Below are 20,625 nucleotides of genomic sequence, written 5' to 3'. Positions count from 1 at the left end.
GCGTAAGGGAAATCGCGCACGCCATCCGGGGAAGAGGACCAGGAAATCGCTTCTTGTTTTTCAAACAGAAGCGAGCCTCTCAACGGATGGCTCTGTGAGGCTTGGAGGATCACTGCAGGGGAGGCACGGGAGAGGGGTGAGGCAGAGCTCGGCACGGAGCCCTCACAATGAATCCTGCTTGGCTTTCCCTTCATCAGGTGTAGATTTCCTTGGAGAGCATGGGGCCCATGGCCTCATAGTGGAAACCTGGATGATTTTAGACATCTGATCAGAGCAGAAGCCAGCCTGGGGACTGCGGTGCTGAACAGGTAACAGGCATTCTACTGTGGTTCATCTCCGTTTGTAGCAAGACCCTGGGGGCGCCTCGGTCCAGTTATGATCCTCTTTGCCTGACTTCCTTTTGTATAGCTGTCACATGTATGTTGCCAGCATTAAGCATATCTGCTCAAGAGCATTGTTCAGGCTGTTGGCCAAGTTGACGAGGCTGTGCTTAGGAAGACTGAGTGTCGGCAATTAGAAGGCATCTTTTAAGGGTTTCCTCTATAATGAAGAGAGTTCTCCTTTTTTTTTTTTTTTTCTTTCTTTTTAAAATGAATTTTCCCGTCCCTGAGCCAGAAAATACCATAAAGACCAGAGCATGCATGAAGGCCGCCATGAGTATTTCCATGGCCGGGCATCCATGTGCCCAGCTAATATCTCAGCTCCCAGGCAGTCCTTGGGGTAACGGGCGATCTCCACAATGTTAAACTGTCACCTCCCGCCCATGATGGAGAGGAAAGCGTTTACAGTCAGCGCTGGGAAGGAAGTCAAGAAAAGTGCTGAGTTTAAGAGCTGGGCAGACTTGGCCTTGAGCATTCTAGAAGGAGGAAAAGCTCTTTGATGTGTGGCTTGCTTAAACCATGTTTTCTTACGCTTTGCAGAGAGCCAGGCCCTGCCATTTCACCGCCACTCCGTTTTTCCTTCCATAAAGGGCTGATGTTTTTGGTCTTTCATTTCTGAATTATATAAGTAGCACATGAATATATTCCTCCTGTAATAGAATATTTCTAACACCCTCCAGTACCCACTATGTCTTTCTCCTCCCCCAAATTATCCCATCAATAATTTGCTGTGTATCTTGTCAGTTGTTTTCTGTCTTCTCTGCTCTCAGGACAAGCCAAGGCACAGAGCACAACAAATCCTCATTGTCAGATTCATTTATCGATCTTTAACAACACCTTTTCTCACTGAAAGATAAAATGATACCTGGAGGTGTCGACAGCTCTTTTGACTCTTAGAAAAGTCCAAAAGAGTTTTGTTCATTTTTGTCATTATTACTTTTGCGTTGATTTTGGCTTTGGCACTCACTATTAATAATGGCTTCCCATAGGCGGCTGGGTGGCTCAGTTGGTTAAGTGTCCAACCCTTGATTTCAGCTCAGATCTTGATTTCACGGTCGTGGGATTGACCCCCACACTGGGCTTCACAATGATTGTGGAGCCTGCTTAAGATTCTCTCTCCCTCTCTCTCTGTCCCTTTCCCCTGCTCACATGTGCAATGCTCTCTCTCAAAATAAATAAATAAATAATTTTTTAAAAATAAGAGCATCCCACAGATTAAACTCTGGATTTTCTGGAGGTTTGGCCTTCTTTCTTTGAAGGCCATCAAAGGCAGCCTTGTTTTAGAAATGAAAGGGGGAAGAAAAGGAAAGAAAAAAGAGGAAAGGAAAGGAAAGGAAAGGAAAGGAAAGGAAAGGACGCAAAGGAAAGGAAAGCAAAGGAAAGGAAAGCAAAGGAAAATGAACTTGGATAGATAGATGAATGATTAGCTAGCCAGCTAACTAGCTAGAAGCTAGTTAGATTAAGTGGTTGGTTCAGGGAAGATAGGATGAGGGTAGGAGAGATTCCCTTTTTATTTAATGGATAATAGATTAAAAAAAAAAAACAGGTAAGTTCAGTTTCTACCTCTTTTGGCCCTCTGTGAAAAGGTAACCATCTATTTTTTCCCCCTGCACGATGTCATGAGACAAGTGAATAAGAAAAATTCCCTATGAACCAGTCGATATGGGTCATGGAGAGACAGTTTGGAAAGAAGTTACAATGTCAAACCCGAGAATAATTACAAAATACTTTCAGTTGCTATTTGGTATTTTCTTGGCCTTTCCAAAGTTTCCCTATCCAAAACTAGAAGGCCATTTGGCCCTGCTGATTTTGGACATTCTGCCGTGCTCCTTCAGCCTGGATCCCTTCTCCTGGGCTAATCAGAGTAATCACGTCACCGTGTCCCCATGCAGGGACTGCTGCTTCTTCCACCCCACCTCAGGAGAAACACATATCCTATCTCATTTTATGGAATACAAAAATGAAAGGTTCAGAGATTAAGCGGTTTGCCCAGCATCACACAATGGATCATTTTGGGGCACCAAGATAAGAAAAAAACCGAGGTCTCCGGCTTCCCAGCCCCTCTTGGGGTCAGTAAGGTGAGAATAAAAGTCATGCAGAGGAGAGAATTAACGTGTGTGGCTGGATTCTGTCAGCTTCCTAGCAACATGGGTTCCCAGTTTTGCTGGGAATCTACAGACAGACCAAGCTATTGCCTGGGCCAGATTTTAGCAGATTCCAACACTTGTCCATTAGCATCACCGTCGAAACTTAACAAAAAGAAAACAATGCCCAGGTACTTCCCTGGAACAGCTAGATCAGAATCTCTGGGAAAGAGATCTGGGCAGGGCCTTTTTTTCTTTTCTCTCTTTCTCTCTCTCTTTCTTTCTTTCTTTCTTTCTTTCCTTCCTTCTTTCTTCTTTCTTTCCTTCCTTTCTTCCTTCTTTCGTCTTTCTTTCCTTCCTTCCTTTTTTCTTTTCTTTCTTTCTTTCTTTCTTTCTTTCTTTCTTTTCTTCCTTCCTTTTTCTTTCTCTTTCTTTCTTTCTTTCTTTCCTTCCTTCCTTCCTTCCTTCCTTCTTTCTTCTTTCTTTCTTTCTTTCTTTCTTTCCTCCTTCCTTCCTTCCTTCCTTCCTTTTTTCTTTCTTTCTTTATTTCTTTCCTTCTTTCTTTCTTACCTTCTTCTTTCTTTCTTTCTTTCTTTCTTTCTTTCTTTCTTTCTTTCTTTTCTTTCTTTCTTTCTTTCTTTCTTTCTTTCCTTCTTTCTTCTTTCTTTCTTTCTTTCTTTCTTTCTTTCTTTCTCTTTCTTTCCTTCCTTCCTTCTTCTTTTCTTGCTTTCTTTCTTTCTTTCTTTCTTTCTTTCTTTCTTTTTCTCTCCGAAACGATTCTTTTATATAGCTAGGGTTGGGAACCATGGAGTCCCAACCGTAAGAGAGAAAGTTGCCAGATGGAGAAGCAGAAGCAACACCTGTTCATGTGGCCAAGCATTTGGGGCCGGAAGGGCCAGCAGCTGTGAGCACGTGAGCAACGTGCATTAGGATTCTGGCTGCTGCTGTCTGCCTGTGAGAGAAACGGACCCATCTCACACCCACGTGTGAGAATGCAGAGATTTCCAGTTCCCCCACCAAGGGCCCGGCCACACCCCTGACTTCACTGCAGATAGACTGGCTCCCTTGTTCCTTGCGAATTTTACGAACCCAGATTAAATGTTCGAGGTAAACAGGATGTGCTCTTCTGGTGCCAAATGATTCTGGGGGTCATATATCTTATCCAATGGCACATTGACGTGTGTGTCCCCGTGTCCAGAAAAAAGGGAAGAAAGAAATACTAATTATCCTTTGCGTGATCTGCCGCTTTGTGGATTGAGCTAGGTATGGATAGACAATAAATCAGGGTTATTTTTTAATCATAAAATGTGCTCCTAGAACTATCCCCTCCAAGATCTCTCAATACAGTTCAAGTTAGAGTTGCTCGTGGCTGTCATGTGTGTGTGTGAATGGAGAGCGTTAGGAGGGGCTCTGCCAGCTTTACGTCAGAGTCCAGGGTGCCCCTGGGTTTCGGCACATAGTAAGTACCACCGGGCGGCTTGTTGACTGAAATGTCTGCATTGGCTGTGGGTACACTATGAATTCACAAGTAATTTACCACCACAGCATTTCAGCCCACATGGTGTGATTCTAGTCATAAAGGTTCAATAACTGAAATCTTGCCTATTTCCTAAAAATAATCCCCAAAGTGAAACCTTTGAAGTCACAGTGTGGTGAAAGCGTCTGTGCTGCATAGACTTGCTAAGTGCTATGGGGTTACCCAGGCAAAGAATCCTTTCCTTTAATTACCTTAGATTCTTTTCAACATTTATTTATTTTTGGGACAGAGAGACAGAGCATGAACGGGGGAGGGACAGAGAGAGAGGGAGACACAGAATCAGAAACAGGCTCCAGGCTCTGAGACATCAGCCCAGAGCCCGACGCGGGGCTCGAACTCACGGACCGCGAGATCATGACCTGGCTGAAGTCGGACGCTTAACCGACTGTGCCACCCAGGCGCCCCTACCTTAGATTCTTAATAAAGGGCCAAACACAGGCATTGAGGGTTTTAACAGTACCTGACAATATTTACTGAGTGTTTATTATGTGCCACTCTGCTCAGGGTTTTCCAAAGATTGTTAGCTCATGTAGTTATTCCAATAATCTTATACATCTGGTGCTTTTATAGTAGCCGTTTTACTGATGAAGAAACACACAGTTTTAAGTAAGTTGCCCGAGGCACACAAAGCCAGCAATGGATGAAGTCGGGACTCCAGCCCAGGCAGTCTGACTTATGAGTCATGCCCAATTACTATGCGATGCTGCAAACCTCACAGGGCACTGCAGAAAGGTCCACACGGCAGATACACGCAGTGTATTCAGGAGAAAGATGCATCTCTGGAGGAGATAAGAAAAGAGGCAGGATGCTGTAAAGACTAAGAGCTCCAGCCTTGGCAACAGACTCGACTACTTTACCGTGTGGGGGTGTGTTATTTAATTTCCCCATGCCTCAGTTCCTTCATCTATAAAACGGGGACGATGATAGTTCTACCAAGGTAGAACCTAAGGATTAGACGAGCTTAGTTCATGCAGGGTGTTTAGTCTAATTCCTGGCATGTAGCCGAGTCTTGATAAATGATAGCAATTATTGCCATTACTAAGTGAATAGCGAGACCCCAAAAGACAGCTCAGGAAGGAGGAATGGGACATTTCAGCGGCCAGGAATGGTTTGAGAAGAAACTGAGAGGCAGCCATTCATTCAACCAAGACTTACTGTTAGTATTTATGACACATTTTGCCAAAGAAAGTACGGTGAAAACTTGTGAGTGGTCAGCCTGTTTTGCAGGCAAGTTTTATGGAAGAAAAACATGGCAGAGCTGGGTTTATATTTAGGTTGTGTGTGCCAGGTGAAGTAGCCCAAATACTGCCTGGTCACTTGAGAACGTTTGAAGAATTTGAATGCGGTAGACAGCAATCTATGAGAAATCGCGTTCTAGGCAAATGAATCTGCCGACGGTGTGTTGGGTTATTGAGCAGGGCAGTGGGGGTGGGGTGGGGAGGAAGCCCATCCAGGAGATTGCTGCAATCATCCAGGTGCGAGGTGATCGTGTCCAAACCAGGGTGGCAGCCGAGGGAAAGAAAACAGCAGCGGAGGCAGTGACAGGACTGGGGGGCTGGTCGCATTGCGGCTCCCTCTCCTGCCCTGGATTCTTGTGTGAGGAATACCCGTGTGGTGGTGAGCCTGGGGAACTGGACGATGAAGCCAGCTGTTGGGAAATCTTGAAAGGGATGGGTTATGAGGTAGCAGTGGGAGAGAAGAATGACATTCAGTCTTTGGGGAGCTGAATTTTCCACCCAGAGGGAAAGAGTGTGGTTGGGGAGATGCGCCTAATACGGAGCAGAGAGATCAGGGTGGAAATAAAGTTTTGGAGTTCTCATGTAACTTGATAATGAAAACTATGGAAGTGGACAAGCTCTCTGAGAGAAAGGGTGTCGGGGGGATGAGCCAAGGACCCAGGTCCACAGTGGGGCAGTTGGGAGGAGGAGGGAAAGGAGCAAAAGCTGGAGTGATGGGAGAGGAAGGGGAGAGTGATGGAAGAGGAAAGGGGGCCCCGTGAACGAGGAGGCACTAAGGGCATCAGAAACCAAGAAACCAGGGAGGACGAGGACTAGTGAAGAATGGCACTGGCTAATATCAGACGCTCCAGATTAAAGAAATCTTGGAATATTCATGACTTCTCAGGGAACTGTATTTGGGGGGAAATAATACTTTTTTTTTTTTTTTCATTTTGAGTAGTACACACACCTTATTCTTAAAGTTTAACAAAATCCCTAGAAGGGAAAATGAAAATTTCTGAGAAATGAAGTCATGGGCCAAGGACAGCCATGCCTGGTCTCAGGAGACAGAGACGATGAGGTCTCTGAAAGCAGGAGACACAGAGGGCTAAAGTGGTCCTGCCAATCATTAAAACGTTGGAATAATTTTTTAAATGTTTGTTTGTTTTGAGAAAGAGAGCATGGGAAGGGCAGAGAAAGAGAGGGAGAGAGAGAATCCCAAGCAGGCTCCACAGTGCGCCAATCCCGACACAGGGCTCCAACTGACGAACCATGAGATCATGACCTGAGCAAAAACTAAGAGCTGGCCGCTCAACCGACCGAGCCACCCAGGCACCCCTAAAATGTTGGAATATTTTAAACCATGTTGTAAATAACTGCTGACCCTCAAGCCCCTGGAGTGTCCAAATGCCCTCCACCCACCTCTGCCTCAGCCACCCAGCCTTTGGACCCTCCCGCAGACCTCTGTACCATCCAGAATGAGGGCCCCCGGCCCCTGCTCCTGCATAGTGACCAGAGACTGCTCCAAATGGTCCATTACTTTTATGATTAACACTCCAGTATTCTTTTGAATACCTGATGGAGGGTAGGACCACAGATCTGTAAGGCTTGGCCCCACACCCAAGCCCTCTGCCGCTCAGTGCCTCCCTACAGCCAACCACAGGGCTACCTTCCATCATAGCTGGAGCACAGCCCCGGCATTGTTTTGCTGGGACTTAGGGAACCCCTTCCACACAGTAAATGAAAGTAGGAAGATCGATGAGATAAGAGCAGAGTGAGGAACTTAATGTTTTCGTAAAGATGGCAATCTCTTGCTTAAAGGCTCAAATTCTCCAGGGATTTACAACAGGGAAAGAAGTGTAAAAGGTTATCAATGCTGCACACACGGGCAGTGTGTTTTGGAAAACTTGACCCCATTGTGTACAAACAAATGTTCTTCTGTAATCTGATGGTACCGAGCCGCCCTGACACAATGCTGTTGCGGGACCTTATTTCAAGGCAAGGGAAAATTAAATAGAAAAAAAAAATGTTCAAGGCAGTCCTTTAATTGGTATTGTGTTTCGTGTTTGTGTTAAATAAATATTTAGCTTATACTTCTGCATGTGTGAGGGATGAATCATCTAATTAAATAATGTCGGCAAAGATAAGACTTGTCACCTCTGCCGTGGAAAATACAGATCTATGAAGGCAGGCTCTTAAGGTTATACGTGAGGATTTTTAATCCTCAAGTTCAGGAGGGAGGTTATGGCTGATACCCTGTGCCTCATGGAGATGAGGAATAATCACAGCAGAATTTGCAGTTGAAGCCCTCCTGGAATTTGGTGTTATAATTTAGCACCTGTCATCAAAAGGAATCTGCTCTGAATTATTCTCCAGGAGTAGAATGATGTATGTGCCGATCTATGTTCAGTCTCTCACCTACTATGTTGATCAGAAGTACGTGTTTAAAAAATAACTACCTGAACATCTAGGCTGTTCCCCAGAACGTGCAAAGCAGGACACGGGGAGATATGCTTGTGGCCTCTCTCAAAGGGGATGGTAACTTGTCTAGTTGGCCAGCCACAGGCCAAGGTTGAGTAAGAGGCATGGCTTCCCTTGATACAGTCCTCACGTGCGATACATTGAGTTCTTTTCTTAAAAAGAAAGTCACATGGGGCTCCTGGGTGGCTCAGTTGGTTGGGTGTCCAACTTCAGCTCAGGTCATGATCTCACCGTTCATGAGTTCGAGCCCCGTGTGGGGCTCTGTGCTGGCAGCTCAGAGCCTGGAGCCTGCCTTGGGTTCTGTGTCTCCCTCTTTCTCTTCCTCTCCCCCACTGGCACTCTTTCTCTCTCTCTCTCAAAAGTAAATAGACATTAAAAAAATTAATAAAAAAAAAAGAAAGTCACACATATAATATCACTACTCCATGCGACATGAGAGCCAAGCAGGTTACAAATGGGAGGCATCTCCACTCTCTCTTCCACCTTGCAAATCTCCTAAGTTGTATACACTCACTCATCTTGCACATAGTCTACAGCTACCCCCAATGTGATTTCCTCCCTACTCGCCCCAAGGAGAGCTGAGCACATATCACGAGTACATTGCCCTTGCTGAGAACATATCGTGTCTCCAAATCCCATGGGCAAAATCAGCCCCCTCCGTGTGGGCCTTTCAGCACCACTGGACACAGTTGTGACAGTCTGCTTCTTGAAACCTGGCTTTCCCTGGTTCCAGACTCTCTTCTAACCTTGTTTCCTTCCTGCCTCTCTGGTCTCTCATTCGCAAACATCTTCGCTCCATCATCTTCCTTGACAGGACCTCTGGTTGCTGGAATTCTCTGGGCCTCAGTTCTTGGCTGTCATCTCTACTCTCTCTACTGTCTTCCTAATCAATCTTAACACTCTTGTGGTTGCAATTACCCTGCCTGTCCTGGCTCCTGCTCACCTCACAAGCCCTCCCGTATACATCCCCTTGGTGGGGTCTCCTGAGGCACATAGTCCTTTCTAGGCCTTCGTTTTCTCATCTGAAAAACTAAGGGGAGCCCACACTTCCATGGAGGCAGTGCTGGAACTAGAGATCAATTCGAATTTGTCTTCTAATTCAGATTGTGTGTGTTCTTTTGCTCTGTTCAGACACACCGATAATCCATTTTTCAATGTTCGTCAAAAACATACTCAAAATAAACACTCAATGAATATTAAGCAACAGACCAGAGGGCCACACTCACCCTTTTTAAATAAAAAAAGAATGGTATCATTTTTACTGAATTCGAATTAATTTTCCAGGGCTGCCATAACAAAGTCCCACAGAGTGGGTGGTTTACACAACAGAAATCTCTTTTCTCACAGTACTGGAGCTTAGAATTGGAGATCAACATGTCAGCAGGGTTGATTTCTTCAGAGGCCTCTCTCCTGGGCTGGTAGATGGTCATCATCTTTCGGGGTCTTCACGTGGTCTTTCCTCTGTGTCTGTTTGTGTCCTAATCTCCTCTTCTCATAAAGCCACTGGCTGTCCTGGATGAGGACCCACTCTAATGACCTCTTTTTAACTAAGTTACCTTTTTAAAGACCCTACTTTCAATTAAAGGTCACATTCCAAGGGGCTGGGGGGTTAGACTTCAACATATTAATTTTGGAGGGATACAACGCAGCCCAGAACAAGTTGCCACGAAGACCAGGCCCTCTTGTGCTTTGTGGGCATGATCTCTAATCTCCACAGCGGTGCCGCAAGGCGAGCGCTGGCATCCTTGCCATTCATATCAGCAAACCGAGGCTCGGTGGGGGTGAGTGTCTCACCATGGTTACCGAGCGGTGGAGCTTGAGTCAGAATACAACCCTGTTTCGCTTCCAAACTGGTGCTCTTTCCATTGTAGTCTACTACAGGAAAAAGGGAATCGCCTGAACTGTAATGCCACCAAATTCTCCTTCCAAGTCAGAGCAAAAATAGATTTGCCTTCTCTGGTGCCAGTAATTGTTCAGGAGAACAAAGCCCTCCTAAGGACCATGGCTGAGCCTACTGCACAGCGGCCGGGCAAGCTGCTCAAGGGAACCTCCAGGAGGGGCTCCAGGGACTACTAAATCTCCCCCTTTGGGCTCTTGTTTCCTCTGCGTATGCTGTTCTCCTTCACCTGAGACTCTCTTTTCTTTCCTTGTTACACGTGAAAGCATCACCCATCCTTCAAAGTCTGGCCACTGACCCTAATCACTCCCAAACTCGCCCAGCTTTCCCCCATCTTCAGTCCCAGGCATGCTTATCACTCACACAGTGCAGCTCACTTGGGAGATAGGCCCTCGTGGGGGCGGATCTGGCTCTGTTACTCAACTAGCTGGGTGGCCTGGGTGAATTCTGCAGCCTCTCTGGGCCTTCATTTTCTCATATATGAATTAGGATAAAAGTACCTACCTCACAGGGTCATCGTGACAGGGAAACTAAGTGCGCTAACCTATTTACTGCACTTAGCAGTGTGCCTGGAACGTAGTAGACCTTCAGGACATAGTGGTTTTTATGTTGATATTTTTTCAGTCTATGTTGCGTGCCTTCCCAATGAGACTGGGAGCTTCCTGGAGGCAAGGACCATGGCTCACTTCAATTTATGCAGGCAGAGCACAATTTGGGGACTGCAGAAAACACTCTGTATTTGCCAGTGCACAAGTGTGCAACACATTTGATAACTGTACGAGACGTTGAACACAATCTCAATTAACGGCCTTGGCTATTGGATTGTATCAAAAACTGGTGGGAAGATCACCTTGGAGCCCACACTTCCATTCGTTCATTCATTCATTCATTCATAATTGACTGCTTCCTAAATGCATCCCCTCAAACTTCTGTTTCTATGTAATTTTTTTAGTAGAGAGCGCTATAGGCTGGTGATAGAAGGTACCAACGTGCAAGGAAATGTAGAAAGGACAATAGGTGGCCGAAAATATGGATCTGTAGACCTCAAACCTCCCTTGCATCAGAAACAGCTCTGGTAGATGGAGAATTTCAGCTTCCACCCCTTAGACATTCCAACTCAAGTGGTCTAGGGTGATTTTAAAACAACAAACAAACAGATGGAAAAAGGAAAATAAGAAACTCCCCAGGTGATGCTTCTGATGCACAGCCAGGGAGAAGAACCACTGAAGCAGATGATGTACAAATACTCCAGGGAACTTTTTCCCCTAGGCAATGCTAAGGGAGGCAATGTGTGTGGGACTAGAGTGGGGAGCAGAGCCCTGGTCACAGAGGCTGAGCAAGTTGGGCTCACATTGTCATCTTACCTTCCTCCTCTCCAGAAGGAACCAGGAGAGTATCTGGGCTAGGGTCCCCAGAGGACAGGGGTTGAGGATACCAGAGAGCCTGAAAAGGCAGAGCTGTGTAGGGCTTAGGAAATAAATCATTTCCAAAATGAATCTCACTCTTGCCCTACTTAGACGGAGTGTGGAAACACAACTTGGTGACATTGGGGCATCGAGCCTCACAGATGTGGCCGTTTTGTGAACATGCTTCTAACCTTGCAAAGGCATGCAAGGCCATTTACTTCTCCTCCCACTCCCCCGATAAAGTATGGGCCAGTCAGGGCTAATGAAGGGTTTCCAGGAAAGTGGGTGATTTTAAGATTTGGGAGAATAATTCCCTAATGTGTTTCAGGCCAGTCTCACAGTGGCAGTTCCTGATGCATAATCACTCTGCAAGAGAATGTCATTATAGACTGCTTCAAGGAAGCCAGACCCTCATCCTGCAAGCACAGGGCTTCTGGGAATCCTGAGGACCTATTCCTGGCATATGATGTCAGGGTGCTTGATTTCCCTCTCCCTGTTCCTTAACTTCACAGACAGGAAAATAGGGCCAGAGAAGATCTGGAAGTTGCTCATCACCCCAGGGTTTGTACTGAGTATGAGATCATAGTTCCCAGTTGGTTCTGAGACACAGCCAGCTCATTCAGGTTGGTGAGTTTTAGTAGACAGTATCCCAGATTTATAATTTAAAAAGAGAATGAAATTGAGAACATCAGATAATTTTCTTTCTTCTCTGCCTCTGTTTGTCTCTGTGTTTCTTGGTTGTTGTCCGCCATTTAATCCAGGAATATAGAATGCATAAGAACCTCTAGGGATTTACAATTAAAGAGATTCTGGTGAAGATATATTGCCTTGAATCTGGAGTCCTACTTCATGCTTTTGATTGGGTGAATTTGGATTTTTCTGCCCATTAGCCATGCTAAGTAGCCCCACAGTCTCCACTGGCCTCCTCACAGATGAACACCAGCTGTGAGCTGGAGAGTTACTGAAAAATTATTGATATAGGTAAAGGAAGTTTGTCTTCAGATATCTCCCAAAATGTAGGAACCCCAAAAACTGAACTGATCTTCAGCTGGTATCACTGTTCTGATTGGCCAGGCCCATACACAACTGGTTGTCAAATACTTTTAACGTTACGTCTCCCTCAAAGTGGTGGCATTCTTCTCTCAAGTGGAGAACCCACCTCTTACCTTTACTGGGTAAGCAATGGCTATGTACCTGTTCTCATGCCCCTGCATCCAGGGAACATTCCCTTCCCCACAGTGGGGTCCTTTCTACATCTCTATTGACTTGTGATTTTGTTGTCACCAAAGAGGTCAATAGAGTGTTAATTTAATCAATACCTGTCTCTAGGGAGCTGGGAGAAGATGGGGACAATGGGCAGTATTGGCCAGTGGCCTATACAAAAGGACCAGATATGACCACTTGGAGACATTATAATTCTTGCTAATTCTGACAGAAAAGCCACCTCTGGGGAATGGTAAAAAGGATATAGAGTCAGCTCCAGTCCCTCTAACACCTGGGTCCCTCCCTGGCCGTCATGAGTCAAGGGAGGCTCATTAACCATTCAGTGACTAAATCTCATCCTTTTGATTAACTGTCTCAATCCAGAACCAGCTAGCATAGTGCACGAAGGTGGGGCACGAAAAGGTTACATCACCTCCTGAATACCCAATTCATCCTGGGAGCAGTTGTTATCACCCCGCTCAGTCTGCTCAATACCCACAAAAGCCTGTTCCCTTTGAACAAAGAATCAGTTGCTACAATTGCCCTACAGCAGATGCATCTGGTTTAGATATCTATTCTCGCAACCTAAATTGCAAAGCATTTTCCAAAAGCCATTGAGTTGCAGAATTTTAGAAATGTATTTGATTGCCAGATCTGCAAATTGGGTCACTTTTCCAGGGCCTTCTGCTTCCCCCTTTTCCACGGGGGAAAAGGAAAAGGAGGCAGTCAGCAGCTGGTGATTGAAACACAATTCTCCCTGGCATGTAGGTCTTGGCTACCATCTGTGTGTTATCCTGGCCATGATCCCCTGGCACTCCCTCGAATGCCTGGGCCAAGGCCTGCCCTTCCTGATGACTGCCCTCTGGATTCCACTAACAATCAGGGTGAAACCACGGCAGCCTGCACCCCTGCTGGTCTTCATGGCTTTTAACAGATTAACTTAAAAAAAAAAAGTTTATTTATTTTTGAGAGACAGAAGAGACAGAGAAGCAGAGAAGCAGAGGGAAAGAGAAAATCCCAGACAGGTTCCGTGCTGTCAGTACAGAGCCCGACATGGGGCTCAACCATGAGACTGACCTGAGCCAAAGTCAGATGCTTAACTGACAGAGCCACCCAGGCGCCCCCAAACTTTTATTTAGTTTATTTATTTTTAGAGGGAGAGAGAATGGGAGAGGGGCGGAGAGAGGGAGGGAGAGAATCCCAAGCAGGCTGGGCACTGTTAACACCTAGCCTGGCTCGGGGCTCCATCCTATGAACCGTGAGCTCATGACCTGAACTGAAACCAAGAATCAGATGCTTAACTGACTGAGCCACCGAGACCCCCCATGGCTTTTAATCATCTGAGCCTCAGGAAAGTCTGTGAGAAAATTAGAGGAGGTATGATTATCCCCATTTCATAGATGGGGAATATTGGGCTCAGTGAAAGTGAGTGACTTTACTCAAGGATACACAGTTTATGGTGATTCTGCATCTTAACCCATATCTTCTGTCTCTTTGTCTAGTGTTCTTTCCATGAAAATACATGGCTGTAAAAAAAGGTGGTAAGGAAAGGAATCTGTACGAAGTGGTTTGTCTGGGTCCACTTCATTGGATTGGGATTATGCAATGTGATATTCTTCTTTAAAAAACTTTTTTTTAATGTTTATTTATTTTTGAGAGACAGAGAGAGCGCACAAGTGAGGGAGGGGCAGAGAGAGAGGGAGACACAGGATCTGAAGCAGGTTCCAGGCTCTGAGCTGTCGGCACAGAGCCCGACATGGGGCTCGAACTCACAGACTGCGAGATCGTGACCCAAGCTGAAGTCAGATGCTTAACCGACTGAGCGACCCGGGTGCCCCTGTGTATTCTACCTTTTAAATGCATAGATGATTAATCTGGTCACCAAAAACTTCATCTTAATCACCAGCATTATAAAGAGGTTGATATCAAAAATCAATGCATAAGATGGGACATATTGTATTAATATTCTGTGTTATTTACTGTAATACCATAAAAGACTATAAATTACAGATTATATTTTTATGGCTAAATCCAAGATTTTTCATACTAATGGGTCCCTCGCCCATTATTATGCATCATGAAGTCAATTTAATGGGTTGCTACCAGAATTAAAAGGAAAAATAGGGTAAGGTAGGATAGAATACTATTGGAAATATCACAGTGTGTTGTATGTCGCAAAGGCAAGTAATGTTCTCTGAATCCTTTTGTTCGTATGTTAGGTATACTGGATCAGGACGTTTAAAGTATTTCTTGCTGAGAAGTCTTTCCTTTTTTCTTGCTTTGTTCCCTCCCTCCCCCCTTTCTCCTTTCTCCTTCATTCTCTGTCTCCTTCTCTATGTATATAGGAAGGGTACCCAAACATCCGCTACCTGTCCTATGTACAGGTCCCTCCACAACCCACCCCAATCCTCATCCATCCTGACATGATCATGTCCTCATCCCTGGGTCTGAAGCAAGGACTGTCCTCTATAGTTGATATTTTCATGCTCCTTCTGTTCTCCTCTCTGTTTGCAAAGGCCCTTTGGTAGTGTGACGCTCAAAACAGGGTTTGCTAGTTCTTTCTATGTGTAATAAACAAATTCTTCCATCTCTCAACCATCGTATTTACATTTCAGGCAAAGCACCTCAAACGTAAAGAAATGAAATCCCCAAGGAGAACCACGCTGTGCTGTATGATTATTGTGATTTATTTGTCCCAAGCTACACCGAACTTGAATTTAGAGTCTATTGTTCATCCCTTGGTGAGTACATCCATGTGTGCTATATTTTTCCCTGTCAAGTTTTTGCGACTTCCTGGGACTGTTGCAGATGGAAATTGCTTTAAAAAATGTTTTTTGGGGCCTTTGAGAAAATGTTGCAAATGCGAGGAGGGGGTGGTGGACGTACATGGATGTTCGTTTGTCTACCTGGCTACAACTTACCATACTCCACCATTAGTGGTAGTCAAGGGAACATCCCTCAGGCTTCCCTCCTTAAGTAAATGGCCACTTTGAGGCCTGAAACTCTACTCTGAAACTGACAACAATGACCAGAAGGCAGATTTTGAGGACTGGGGGCAGGACACGTTCTCAAAGCATTTATTTTAACGTGAGCATCAGACTAGAACACATTTCAAAATGTGTGTGTGTGTGTGTGTGTGTGTGTGTGTGTGTGTGTGTGAGAATCACAGATTGATATAGCTGAAGGGGCCGTCGATGTCATTTAAACTCTTTGCTGACAAATTATCCATGTGGTTTTGTCTTGTCTTTGGGAAGACAAGACAGAGGATAATAAATACTCCCTCCTTCCTTATGGAAATTATTAGTTATTCCTTCCTTAAGCCACTTCGTGCACCAGAGACAGGGCATGTTACTGGTTTTGAAATCTTGGGAAGCCGATGTAATTGTCTCTGTGGTTCAATTTCTTCACCTGTCTCATAATGAGAATAGTACCAATTTCCTGCTTGCTACGAGAATTAAGTCAGTTAATATGCGCGAGATGCCTTAGAACAGTGCTTGGCACATAATAAAAGCTGTGGTGTTGTTCACTGCTGCTATTTCTCTACTGTAATGACATTTTTTGCTACTGATTTTTTTAAAAGGTATTTTAGCACTGTTGTATTCAGTCTGTCACTATTGTTAGAGTTTCACTGGTACTTTGTGGCATTATAGACTGTCTCTTTCGGTCTTCTTAGTACTTAAAAAAATTATGTATTTATTTTTGAGAGAGACAGAGACAGCATAAGCAGGGAAGGGACAGAGAGAGAGGGAGAGAAAGAGTCCCAAGCAGGCTCTGTGCTGTCAGCACAAACCTGACACGGGGCTTGACCCCACGAACTGTGAGATCATGACCTGAGCCAAGATTGAGAGTCAGGCACTCAACCAGTTGAGCCGCCCAGGCGCCCTTCTGCTTGGTACTTTTTAATTTTAATTCTTTGTCCCCTGTTTCCGTTATCAAATTTGTTTTTATATTCGTGTTTGCCCAATCTTTGTTCTTTGTTTTTTGTTTAGCCTTTAACGGACCACTTTGTGTTGGAAGTCCTCTTATAAACAACATGTGTTTGAAGTTCCGTCTTGTTTTTTCTTTTCAACAAAATCTGAGTAAATCTGACTTTGCTTGGGGGAGCATAGTTTATTCACATTTAATGTCATATAGAAGATGCTTGATCTTACTTTCAGGGTTGTGTTTTAGAACTTGATGCACTTAATTCCTCTTTTCTGTTTTTGTGTCTTTCATTTGACCTAGGTTTGCTTTGTCTTTTTCATTATTTCTGTCATGACTTGGGAGGTGTGCATTATGTGTCTCTTCTCCCAAACTCCAGTGTGAGGTTCCCCTTGTGTGATCATAGGCAGCAGCTTGCCCAGGTAAATGGGAGAGAAACATTCACACCTCCTATGACTTCACGGGGTGAGTGCAGAGTTCTAGTTACTCAGATGTGTGGGCAGAAAGCCCGAGGCTGAGGTGATCTCAGCAATACAGTCAGCTTGACCTTTATTCCAGAATTTCCTAGCACTCCTGGCCTCCTGGCTTCAGCTGTGCCCTCCCCCTTGGCCAGGATGGCCCCCGTTGCTGTGGCCCCAACAATGCCCCTCCATCCATCTGGGGGCATTGGCTGGTCAGAGGATAAGCCAGTGACTTCCCAAGGCTTCTGGTTGTGTTCAAATTCCATCTTTCTAGAAACTTCCACCACTATCCCAGAGGTCTCTACTTTTCCTCTCTAGATCTGCCTTTGAGATATAATATCTTCATACAACCCAAAGGCCAAAGACCATCTCATTGGAGAGATACACCTGAACCTGCCTCATCAGCCTGTACTGCCCTAAGATGCCCATCCATTCCCAAGGCTGACCTTCTACCATTTCAAATGCAGCCCTGTGCTGATGGGCTTTAAAAAAATATTGTGGTAACATACATACCATTTACCATCTTAACCATTTAAAAAAATCTAATGTTTATTTTTTTTAATTTTTTTTTAATGTTTATTTATTTTTGAGAAAGACAGAGACAGAGCTTGAGCGGGGGAGGGGCAGAGAGAGAGGGAGACACAGAATCCGAAGCAGGCTCCAGGCTCTGAGATGTCAGCACAGAGCCCCACGCGGGACTCAAACCCACAGACCGTGAGATCATGACCTGAGCCGAAGTCGGACGCCCAACCAACTGAGCCACCCAGGCGCCCATGATGTTTATTTTTGAGAGAAAGACAGAGCACAAGAGGGAGAGGGGCAGAAAGAGAGGGAGACACAGAATCCCAAGCAGTCTCCAGGCCCTGAGCTCTCAGCACAGAGTCCAACGTGGGGCTCGAACTCACGAACTGCGAGATTATGACCCGTGCCAAGTCAGACGCTCAACCGACTGAGCCACCCAGGCGCCCTACCTTAACCATTTTTAAGTTCAGTGGCGTTAAGTAGATCCACATTGCCATGCAACAAGTGTGCAGAACTTTTTCACCTTGCAAAACTGAAGACCTAACCCCGTTAAACAAGAACTTCCCATTCCCCCCTTTCGTCCAGCTCCTGGCAATCACTATTATTACTCTCTTTTTATGATTTCCACTACTTTAGGTACCTCACGTAAGTGGAGTCATCCAGGATTTGCCTTTTCATGACTAACTTATTTCACTTAGCATAATGTCCTCAAAACTTACCTACGTTGTGACATGCGTCAGAATTTCCTTCCTTGCTTAAGTCTGAATAATGATCCGTTGGACGTATATCCCACATTTTGTTTATCCGTCTACCCATTCATGGACACTTGGGCTGCTTTTATGTCTAGGCTATTCTGAGTAATGCCACAGTGAGCCTGCGTGTGCAAAGGTGGGGTGGTGGGCTTTCAAAGTGTGGCAACAGAGCCCCTCAAACTCCAACGTGTGCATGAACCCACCGGCGCACCTGATTAAAGTGCAGATCTCAACTCAGGAAGTCTGGGGTGGGGCCCGGATGTTGCATTTCTGACAAGTTGACGTCGTGCCTGCTCCGGTGGCTGTACTTTGAACCGCAAGACTATAGACACACAGCCCCTGCATCGTCGCTGAGTGTGAAACCCAGCTCTGGTCAGCCTGGGAAATTTCGTCTTTTCTCCGTCTCCCTGAACCTGTTTCCTCTACATAGCATGAGAATAAATAGCATCTCCTCCATCGCTTTGTTGTGAGGCTCAGACGCTCTCATACCAGCACAGGGCCAACACTTAAGATTTGGTACAGAGTTATTTACTTTTACTTTGCTAGCACACGTAAACCCGTGCTAGGATGCCTTTGCGAGGTGATAATTATCTAACTGGAGGCAAAGATGTCAAGCTGGGGAGTCCAGCTCAAGAAAAAGAGGAGTGAGGGACAGGGCCTTGGCGAGGAGGAGAGAGATCTGACGACCCTGGAGCCTTTAGTCACCACCTTATTTGTCATCCTGTTCCCTGGGATTTTTTTTTTTTTTTTCACATAAAATGCCACCTCTCATTCCTGACTGATCACCCATGATCACTCCAGGCCACCCCTTCCCCCACCCAAACCCATACACAATTATTTTAAAGTCATCATGTCCAAGAGGTGGGGCATTTCCTGGATTTGGTGACCTTGTGTCTTCTGGCTGAGACTTGGCCATCAGGAAATCCCCTTTGGATGGGGATGGCCATTGTCCTCAGAGACTCATCTGGGTACCTCTACATGGACAAGCAGAAGGAAGTCCCCTGGAGGTTCTGTTTTCTTCTCCGAAGTAAAGACTCATCTGAGAAGACCTATGCTCCCCTAAGAGTTCTCCTCAATACCCAATGTTTAAGAGAAAAGGCAAGTGCCGGAGTCACAGCGGTCCCTGAATGGGGGTGACAGGAGGACTCAGGAGGGCAAGGATGGCCTCTGGTGAGTCCCAAGCCAGCCTGACCCACAGACACATTCCTCTGCCAGAAACCGTACGAGCAGCTGGTGTGCCTGAGAACATGGCTTTCCACCACGTGAGAAACTGAGCCTCAGAATGAGCGAGTGACTTTTCCAACCAGGAAGAGGGGGAGGTGGTGGGATGCGGTGCTTGGTGCGATTCTAACGTTTGCCTTGTTGAAATCCAGGCCCCCCTGACCTTGCAACCCATCTCTTGCAACCCTTTCCTGACCTTGCAACCCATCTCTTTGTACCTTCTCAAATCTGGGAGAGCCAAGGGTATTCACCACCACCCCCGCAGGGGACTCCTCAAAGACTTTATTGCTTTCAGTATTTTTGCCGCATTTGCCCCAACGATTGCGGGACTTCAAACAAAAAATGGGTTATTCTCACAAGAGGCTGTGCATCCTCGCTGGAAGGACGACAGAGGCAGTAGGTGACAGAGCTACAGAGGCGGTGCTTTGCAGAGATGTCCCCTGACAGTTCCCGATACTCACCATAAGAATGCGGGAAATATCCTCGGGGCGCCTGGGTGGCGCAGTGGGTTAAGCGTCCGACTTCAGCCAGGTCACGATCTCGCGGTCCGTGAGTTCGAGCCCCACGTCGGGCTCTGGGCTGATGGCTCAGAGCCTGGAGCCTGTTTCCGATTCTGTATCTCCCTCTCTCTCTCTGCCCCTCCCCCGTTCATGCTCTGTCTCTCTCTCTCCCAAAAATAAATAAACGTTGAAAAAAAAAAAATTAAAAAAAAAAAAAAGAATGCAGGAAATAGTTAAAAAGTAGTGTTTCTCAAAAGATGGCCTCACGTCCAGAGATGTGCCCATTAAAAAGACAGTTTTTGTCACCGCACCCCAGACCTGCTAACCTGGGCTGGGGGGAGCCAAGGGAAGTGATCCTTACGGTCACAGATTGAAATGCTATCACAGAGGGAACTGACTGCACCTGAATTGTTTTAACCTCAAGCCTTTAGCCCCTCCAGAAAATGGAGCAAATGAAATCGAGACCTTGGAGAGCTTCCCGAAGGTGACTGCCAGGGATCACCTTCTCCTGGGCCGAGTCCCCCAACCACAGCCCATGAAGAGTGGACGGAGAAGCCTTCCTGGTGGCTCCCCACTCCCTACCCCTAGCCCCCCAGAGAGGATGCAGGCAGGAATAGAGCAGAAGCCCCTTCCCTTCTGCCTGGGCACAGAGCCAAAGCAGTCTCCGGGAGAAGCTGGACAGGAACCAGCCCTGTGCACTGACTTTGCTCCCTCTTGGTTGCTGCGCATTTAGGTACAGCTAAGATAAGCCCGCTGCAAACAAAAGAACATTTGGGCTTCTGACATTCCAATCGTCATGCATCGTTCCTCTACTTGTTTCTTCAAGAACATTTATGAACTGTCAGGCGCACCACTCCTGTACAGATCCTCATGGCTGTTAACACTGTCATCGAAAAGAAGGAGGGGATAGGAGGAGGTGACAGAGAAAGAAAGGGTGCTAGGTAAGAGAGCCGAGGTCACGGAGACAGACCCACAGTTTCCCGGGGTATCTCCTGATAAAATCATTCAATGCCCGTGTGGACACGTGCAGACTCTGGAGCCAG

At 45.9% G+C, this 20,625-nt stretch overlaps 1 protein-coding gene across 6 annotated transcripts in view; it reads left to right on the top strand.

Moving 5' to 3' along the window:
• The window catches only part of ADGRF5 (adhesion G protein-coupled receptor F5), a 96,390-nt gene that overhangs the window by 27,349 nt on the left and 48,416 nt on the right, over positions 1-20,625 (top strand). For 2 of the 6 annotated variants that reach the window (XM_045498467.1, XM_045498465.1), the window contains exons 1-2: positions 32-308; positions 14,821-14,946. In XM_045498467.1, the coding sequence (XP_045354423.1) occupies positions 14,845-14,946 (102 nt within the window). In that variant the 5' untranslated portion in view covers positions 32-308; positions 14,821-14,844. Of the gene's footprint in view, positions 1-28; positions 309-14,820; positions 14,947-20,625 lie in introns of those variants that run through there. The other 4 variants (XM_045498470.1, XM_045498469.1, XM_045498468.1 and 1 more) reach the window with 3 other exon arrangements.

The sequence above is a fragment of the Leopardus geoffroyi genome, chromosome B2 (assembly GCF_018350155.1).
Source record: "Leopardus geoffroyi isolate Oge1 chromosome B2, O.geoffroyi_Oge1_pat1.0, whole genome shotgun sequence".
Taxonomy (NCBI): Eukaryota; Metazoa; Chordata; class Mammalia; order Carnivora; family Felidae; genus Leopardus; species Leopardus geoffroyi.
This window is presented reverse-complemented; position numbering and strand designations above follow the sequence as displayed.